Below are 8,034 nucleotides of genomic sequence, written 5' to 3'. Positions count from 1 at the left end.
GGGCAAGTCTGGGATGATTTCCACACACCTCTCTGCGCCTCACGCCGTCCCTTCCAGCCTCACCAGTCACCTCTCCCTATTTTCTTACCCACGTGCTAAGTTGGAAGTTGAGCAAAGTGGGCGTCAGAGTCCAGTGACCTCTGACATCTCCCCATCCCCAGGGTGATTCTACATCATGTCTGGGCCTCCCTCCCCAATCTTTTTTTTTTTTTTCCTTTCTTCCTCGTGTGTACCTTTAATAAACAAAGACACAGAACTGCATGTTTCAAAGAGGAGAAAAAGCAAATATGTTGTCGAGAGGAGGCGTGAAGGGCGGTTCACCTTCCCCAGCATCGTGTGGATGCTAGGCTGTCGGCATAGAAAAGGCAGTCGATGGGGGCTCACGCCCCTCTGTACAATATAGAAGAATCTGATATAGATACTTTGTATAAAAGCCACATGTCCTCATTCTTGTCCTCGTGTGTGTCCTCTTGCTGACCGGCTGGGTTGGGGGCACTGGGGGACAAAGAAGCTGGGGCGGCGGGCTAAGACACAGGGACAGCCTGTGGTCCCCATTCTCTGTCTGCGTGCAGGCTCACTTTGGATCCTTGGTGGGGGCGTAGCAGAGCTCCAGTGGCCGAGACACCTTCCAAAACTTCTCGTTCACCAGCTCCAGGGTCAGCGAGCCGTTCAGTATCTAGGGAAGGGGGGACGGCAGAAGCAGGGGGAAAGAGAGAGGAAAATTGGAAAAGGAAATGAGAGACAGAAGTGACCAAGGAGTGGAGGACAGAAAAGGAGAGGTGGGGCAGAGCAGGAGAGTATGGAGAACACGGGAGAGGACAGAGACGGGCGACAGAAGACGCAGAGGGAGAAGCGTGTGGGCAGTTAGGCGGTCAGGCCGGTGGTACTGTCTGGCCCCGGGCCACCCCCCATCGCTGCACCCCGCACACCACTGCTCCCCGAGGCCCTTACCGTGAAGGCTCCGCCCCCGGGGGCGATGTAGATGGTGTACTGCTTCTCGCTGACACCCTCCAGGCTGGGCAAGGCGGGCTCCTCAGGGCCATCGCCTCCTCCGGCTCCGCCCCCCTCCCCACTGCCCCCGTCAGGTCCCCCGGCATCAGAGGCGCCCCCTCCAGGCCCTCCTGGCTCTCCCGCCTCCTGCTGCTGCCTCCGCTCGAGGGCAATACGCAGGGCCAAGTACTTGGAGAGATGGTCCACCGTGGCATTCCCGGTGGTCTTCACGTACCTGCAGCGGGAAGAGGACAGCTTCAGGGCGCAGCCGGCCTCACCGGGGGAGGGAGGGAGGGAGGCGCTTTCTACAAGGGCCCTGGGCTGGAGGGCCGCCCGCTTCTGGGGGAAGCCTTTGGTTTGGCAGTGGTCTGGGGAAAGGCAGGGCTCCTCACCTAGTCTGGCAGTATTCTCCCTTCTCCACGAGCAGGGGGTGGGGCCGGAACACGAGCTCGATTTCTCCACCTGGCTCTGGGGGACTGGGGGCCCCCGGAGGGCTTGGGGGGCCTAGGGTCCCCCCTCCCAGGATCCCTCCCCGGTCACCAGAGTCTTCAGAACCAGCACCCCCACCCACCCCACCAGTGCCACCTCCCACTGTCCCTACACTGCTCCCCCCTGCGCCCCCTCCTCGGTGCCGCTTGGGAGCAGGGCCTGGGGCAGAGTCGGGGGCGGAGTCTGAGCTCACATCCTCTCCATCCCCCTCTCCCTCCCCAGGCTCTCCTTCCCCCCCACTCATGGTCGTGGTCTGATCTGAGCCGGGCATCGGCCGCCTCACTCGCTGGGCCCTGCGGAAGCAAGGGGCTGAGGTTAGAAAACACCAACAAGTGGGGTGCAGACTTGAAACTTCAGAGAATTAAGAGATCAGGGAAACCTTAGTAACGATATCTAGTATTTATTAAACACTAACTACATGTCAAACACCCTGCTACGCGTTTTGCATTATTACCCCCTTAATACAAGAAATCCTATAAAGGCGTTAACGGTATTATCTCTATTTTATGGCTGGGATATTGAGGTTCAGTGAGCTTAAGTAATTCGTTTGAGATGATAGGACCTTGCCTCTCAAAGCGTGATCCACGAACCAGTAACATCAGCACCATATGGGAGCTTGAAGAAATGCAGAATCTCAGGCCCAACTCCAGACCTACTAAATCAGAATTTCCATTTTGAACAAAACCCTCCAGTAATTTGGAATATGATGGAAGTTTGAAAAATGCTGACCTAGGAAATGATTTAAACCCCAGCAGTATATGAACCCAGAGCTTAGGCTCAAAATCACTCTGCTCTTCTAACTTCTGGAAAATCAGAGAACGGGCTATTTTCTTCTTGAGAACAGGAGCACCGGTGACTTACAAGAAGCTACAATTTACACCCGTGACTTTCAAGGCTGACAACCAGGCTGGCGGTCAGCTCTTAGGATGCTGAGGTTCAGAAGGGTTACGGTCACTCAGCTGGCAGGCAGCAAAACTAGCACCAGGAGGTGGACCCACCCACCCTCCCACTGGCCCTGCCACCTCCTCTCCCACCCCTGTGCACCTGTGCATGGCCTGCATGCGCAGCCCCTCCTCGATGCTGGAGCTCAGCGCTTGCTGGTTGTGCAGACGGCTGAGGCGGATGAGCACCCGGTCCTGGTGAGCCTCGTATTCCTCCCGGCTGGGGTAGATCTTAGAGATCAGGGCATCAAAGTTGGGGTCTGGCCTTAGGGACCTCTTGGATACCAGCTTCTTGCGGCAGGTGGGGCACTCCTTGTTCCTGGGATGGGAGAGGGGAGGCCGTGGGCAGTCAGTGGCCAGCCCATTGGCACCCAGGCTGAAACCGGGACCAGTGAGAGGGGCCCAACTCTGCATCCCTTTCGCCCACCTCGAACACGTCCCTCCCGTTACCCGCTGCGCAGGGCCGTGACGATGCAGTCGGAGCAGAACCGGTGGAGGCACTCCTTGGTGGTCATTGTATTCTTCAGCATGTCCAGGCAGATGGGGCACATGAGTTCTGAATGCAGTGACCGAGGGGAAACCGCAATCTCTGTGCCATCCATGATGGCTTCCTGGAGGCATCAGTGAGGGGAAAGGTGAGTAGAGAAGGGTTTTAGAAACAAACAACCTGTGAAATAGGGGTTTTGAGAAATACAGTGAAATGGGAGAATCTGGGTGCCTCATCTTGGGAGCTTGAAAAAGATGGGAATTCTGAGACAGAGAGGGGCAACTGGTTTGGAAGGAATGGAGAACAGAAAGGATTCGTGTTCGTTAGTTCTGGAGAAATCCTGGGTTCGGGAAGAGGCCTGAACGGTGGGGGCAGGAGGGTGACATAGATTGGTGGTTTGGCACCACCTATATCAGAATCCCCTAGAATGCCTCTTGGAAATGCAGATTATGGGGCCCCATCCCACTTACTGAACCAGAATGTCTGGGGGTGCACCTGCGAAGCTCCATTTTTAATAAGCTCCCAAGGTGAGTCCTGAATGCACTAACATTAAGATGAGGAAAAAGGAAGGTCATTTCTGTCTCTGTTTACTATTTTTCAACCGCAGATAGTGCTCTACCTCCCTGGCAGTTTTGAGGATTACATGCGATAATAAATATGAAAGTGCTTTAAAAAGATTAAAGTGATTCAGAGGTAGCGTTGGGAAGCGTGTGAAGTACAGCAGGATCGGCAGAACAGGGCAAAGAATGGGAAAGAGGCGGTGCGATGGAAGTCTGCGGAGTGAAGGGCTTGGAGGCGCGGAGGACACGCTGCGAAGGGAGGGTCCCTCGTCACCTGCGGGGTCCGGTGCAGCTCGTACAGGCTCAGTTCCCACGTTTTGCTGGCATTCTGGGCATTCGCCGGCGTCGTCATGGTGACCGGGCGCAGACCCCCCACCAGGGCCCCGCTGCGGAGGAGGAGCAGGGGCCGGCTGGAGGGGAGAGGAGGAGAAGGGGGGCGTTAGGGGGCCGCCCCCCGCGCAGTCCCCGCCCCCCCAGGAGCTCACCCCGCGGCCCCCGACCCCGCGCGGGCGCGGCCCCTCACCCGGCTCCGGCCGTCCGCGCGCCGGCGGTCGCCGCGCCTCTCCCCGGGCCCCGGGCCCCGGGCGCTCGGTCCGCAGCCGCCGCTCAGACGGCAGCTCCCGCCGCCGCCGCCGCCATGGCCGGGCACTGGGGCCTGCGTCACTTCCGCCTGCCCCGCACTCCCTCCCACCCCCCGGCGGAGACGTCACCCGCCGGCCGGGCGCGGGTGGGACGCGACGTGGGCCGCGGGGTTCCCCCGCCCGCGAGGCGCGCCGCCCCCGGGCAGGCGCGGGGGCACCGGCGTCCCGCGCCACGTGGGGCCGTGGCCCGCGCGCGTCTCCCGCGGTGGCCCGCAGCCTCCGCCGCCGTCCCCCCCCTGGATCCCCCCACCCCGCGGCCTGGGCTCCGGAGGGTGGAGCCTGGGACGGCCCGGATCCCGGGAGGGGACGCAGGGCTCGGGAGAGGGGCCGCCTCCCCCACTCCGCTTCCCCTCGCAGCCTGGGAGGCTCCCCCGCAAGAAACAGCCCCCCCCCCCAAAAACAAAAACAACGACCCAAGGCAGAAACAAAACACCTCGGGCACCCCAGCTCGGGATCCCGGGAGAAAAGTTGCGAGCCCCCCTCGGCCGCTTCGGCCCTGCAGCCCCGGGAGCGCAGCGAGCTCCCCGGGGCCGGGACGCCCCCTGCCACCCCGGGAACCGGCTTTGCCTCTCCCCAGGGCCCCCGACCCGCTCTCTCCCTCGAAGTCTGGGGGCGGCGGCTCGGGACGTCCAGACTCAACTCTCGGCCGGATCCAGAGACTCGAGAATTGCGTTTGGACAATCAAGAGCCGCGACCCGGGGCGGGGGAGGGAGGCGCCCGGGAGGAAGGGGGAATGCAGACACCACGCGGAAGCAGGGGCACACGCGCACGCACCCGCCGGGCCCCTGTCGGGGAGGGGGCGTGCGCGTGTGGGTGGGTGGGGGCACCGGGGCTGCATGTCTGGAGTGGGGAGCGGGCGGAAGCTTCCTGCAGGCCTCGCGGAAAGGAAGGGCCGCGAGGAAAGAGAAGCAGGAGCAGAGCCGCCCCGCTGAGGGCAGGGGCTGAGGGGGGTAAGGAGAAAGAGACCAGGCCGCTGCCGGGCCTCCTGTGCCCACCGGCCTAAGCTGGGGCTTCCGGACTTGGGCTGCAGCTGCCAGGGGGTGGTCTGTCTCCAGGACAGGGCGGCAGTGGGTCCCCTCCCCACCTCCCGGTTCCCCCCTACTTCCCTGTCCTCTCCTTCTCTCCGTGGCCAGTCCTTATGTGGGCTCCAGAGTCGATTAGCACCGACCCCCTCCCCTCCCTCCTCCTCTTCCCAGCCCCCTCCCTTCTGCTCTCCTCCAGCCCCTTTCATCGGCTGGTCCATTCCCCTAATCCTGGCCCCCTCCCTTAATCCCCCCCATCCGACCCCAGGCCGGCTGCAGCTATTGTAAGGTGGAGAGAAAAGGGAGAGGGGGACTCAGAGAAAGGAGAGGGGTGGGGGAGGGCCACCTGTTCCAAGACCCCCCTCCCAAGGCTAGACTGGACACTGCCGTGGCGCCATGAACAAATCACCCTTGGGGACCGTAAGGACTCAGGTTGTTGGAGGGGGGCTGAAGCTACAGGACCAGTGAAAGGGGGTGGGGCAGAGACCCCTCCCTCCAAAAGGCCCAGTGTCACGCATACACAGTGACACACACTCTCTGCTCTCACACCCGGCGGCGGGGGTTGCCCTGGGAGACCAGGCAGTGAAAGGGAACAATCCTTGGGGAAAGGGAAAGGAGGGGGAGGTGGGAAAGGGTCTGAGGGCTTGGACACAAGAAGAACCGGAGGTGGCAGGGAAGAGGATTTGGAATTTATTAGGGTCACAAGCACCCCTGCCTCCCATATTCAGCATTCCCGAGCCATACACTGCCACCCCTTTTGTGGCCTGGGAACTTGGAGTCCTCATCAGCAGGAGTCCAGCAGGGTGGCAGGGAGTGAGCCGAGTCCGGAGTTCTCCAGGCAGTTACATGAAAAGACCTCCTGATAGGGGCAGAAGCATTTGGACAGATGCAGAGGTGGGGAGACGAACGGCCGGGGGTGCCCCCTCTGCTCCTGGCCCGCAGGAACCTTGGCCCCTCCTCTCGTGGCTCCACGCTCCCGCCCCACTTGCTTTCCGTGTTGTCTGGGTTCCACTCCTCTGCCCTCTCCTTCCCCACGCCGACTTCGTACCAGTGACTTCCACTGAGGCCCCGGTGATGTATCCGCTGTCCTCGGATGCCAGGAATGCGACCACATCTGCCACATCTGTGGGAATGGTGGGCAGAGGGCAGAATCCTGCTCACCCACGTGGACCTGAACCAGCCACCATCTCCCCCCGCCCCCCCCAAACTCTCCGTCCTTCCCCCAACACACACTGCAGCCGCCAATCCCTGGGGAGGCCTTCTCCCAAAGGGCACAAACCTTGGGATCACTCAGGCCCCCTCCCCGGGGCCGCCTCTGCTCAGTGCTTACCCTCAGGGTCCCCCATGTGTCCCAACGGGATCATTCCAGTCACCTGTAAGGAAACACTCCTTTGTGGGTGAAGTTTCATTTATGGATCTTTTTGTAGACTGAATTGAAGTCTGTGGCCCTTCTTCCTTTTGTCATCTATCGCTTCGTACATTTCTTGAGCACCTACTGTCTGCCAGGCACTGTGTCTAGCGTTCTCTCTCTCTCTGCAGTCTGGGCAGGGTGGGTCTCTGAAGGATTCTACCCTTCCCCCCAAACCTCCTACCTTGTCCAGCACTTTCTGTGGCACCTTCTGGGTCATAGGTGTTCTAATGAACCCTGGGAGGACAGTGTTACAGCGGATCCCATGTCTGTGGAAGGGAGAGTGGCCGCTGACTCTGGAGCAGACCGAATGAACCCTGACCCCCCCTCAGACTTTCCCGTGCCTTGGTGAAGCCCCCAGCACCTCCGGGGGTCTGACTAACCGCCCAAGCTCCCGGGCTGCAGTCTGGGTCAGCCCGGTCACTCCAGCCTTGGATGCAGCGTAGTTTGTTTGCCCCACATTCCCCACCTATAGGAGAGTTAGAGATCTGGAATGAGTAGGGAGACCAAAGAGGGTCTCTCTTCTCCATGCTCACTTGACCTGGTCCCAACTCAACCTGACCTTTCCCACAATGCTACTGATGTTGATGATGGAGCCAGGACAACCGCTGGACACCAAGGCGTGGGCTGCAGCTTGAGTGACTAGAAAGATGCCCTGGGGGGAGAGGCAGCAAGGCAGTAAGGAGCAGAGGATTAACAGACAGCCCTCCTCCAACTCTGCCACCTCCCCACCGTAGGGGGAGCCGGAAGTCACAGGGCTAGAGGTCACCACCTTGAGGTTGACAGCTATGACTTTGTCCCAGTCATCCTCAGACATATGGAGCAGAAACTGATCCCGGGTGATGCCCGCACAGGACACGACGACAGATGGCGGGCGAGAAAAGCAGGCCTACGGGAGGGGGGGTTATCCACCAAAAAAGCACAGAGAGCCGGGGCAGTGTAGCAGCGGCAGCGCTCTGAAGGGGCGAGGGCGCCTGGCATTCACCTGCACTTGTTCCAGCAGGCGCCTGACGGCTCCGGCCTCAGACACGTCGGCCTGGAAGGCAGCGTGGGCCCCGCGGGGCGCCCCGTCCTCGCTGCCCCGCGAGCCCAGCAGCTGCACGGTCTCCCGTGCCGCTGCCCCGTCCAGGTCGCAGGCGGCCACGGCGGCTCCCTCTCTGGCCAGGCGCACACTGACCGCCCGCCCGATGCCGCCGCCCGCACCTGGGATGGGAGAAAACACGCCGCGAGGACGGAAGGAGTGGGCAGGGGTCGGAGCTCGTCCCGCGCAGAGTTGGCAAAATCCGGACAAGGGACCAGAGGTCCCTGCGGCCTCGAGGTCCGAGGGCGCCCCCTGACACCACTCCATATCCCCAGCCCGCCCCGGGAAGAAGCCCCTCGACCTGTGACCAGCGCCAGAGCCGAGCGGAGCCGAAGCTGGGACGCCATGGCCGGCGGCGGGCGGCGGGCGGCCCAATCCGGGAGCAGGTGGGCGGGGCCAGGCGCGGCCTGAGCCA

At 61.6% G+C, this 8,034-nt stretch overlaps 2 protein-coding genes across 3 annotated transcripts; both read right to left on the bottom strand.

Moving 5' to 3' along the window:
• Positions 1-263: 263 nt before the first annotated feature.
• On the bottom strand, positions 264-4,132 carry RING1 (ring finger protein 1). The gene is made up of 7 exons (XM_058306560.2): positions 3,991-4,132; positions 3,742-3,877; positions 2,871-3,031; positions 2,524-2,739; positions 1,383-1,772; positions 952-1,225; positions 264-676 (listed from the first exon to the last, which is right to left on the bottom strand). Exons 2-7 carry the CDS (start codon positions 3,817-3,819, stop codon positions 575-577), a joined length of 1,221 nt encoding a protein of 406 aa, XP_058162543.1. The 5' UTR covers positions 3,820-3,877; positions 3,991-4,132; the 3' UTR covers positions 264-574.
• Positions 4,133-5,797: 1,665 nt separating this feature from the next.
• On the bottom strand, positions 5,798-8,004 carry HSD17B8 (hydroxysteroid 17-beta dehydrogenase 8). 2 transcript variants are annotated; one of them, XM_012520154.4, is made up of 9 exons: positions 7,921-8,004; positions 7,524-7,741; positions 7,311-7,427; positions 7,101-7,193; positions 6,922-7,007; positions 6,723-6,807; positions 6,461-6,503; positions 6,179-6,253; positions 5,798-5,989 (listed from the first exon to the last, which is right to left on the bottom strand). In XM_012520154.4, exons 1-9 carry the CDS (start codon positions 7,964-7,966, stop codon positions 5,973-5,975), a joined length of 780 nt encoding a protein of 259 aa, XP_012375608.1. In that variant the 5' UTR covers positions 7,967-8,004; the 3' UTR covers positions 5,798-5,972. The 2 variants fall into 2 exon arrangements, with proteins under 2 accessions (XP_012375608.1, XP_071074517.1); XM_071218416.1 differs by lacking the exons at positions 6,922-7,007; positions 7,101-7,193; positions 7,311-7,427 and having other exon boundaries at positions 7,524-7,998.
• Between the last annotated feature and the right edge of the window lie 30 nt (positions 8,005-8,034).

The sequence above is a fragment of the Dasypus novemcinctus genome, chromosome 11 (genome assembly GCF_030445035.2).
Source record: "Dasypus novemcinctus isolate mDasNov1 chromosome 11, mDasNov1.1.hap2, whole genome shotgun sequence".
NCBI lineage: Eukaryota > Metazoa > Chordata > Mammalia > Cingulata > Dasypodidae > Dasypus > Dasypus novemcinctus.
This window is presented reverse-complemented; position numbering and strand designations above follow the sequence as displayed.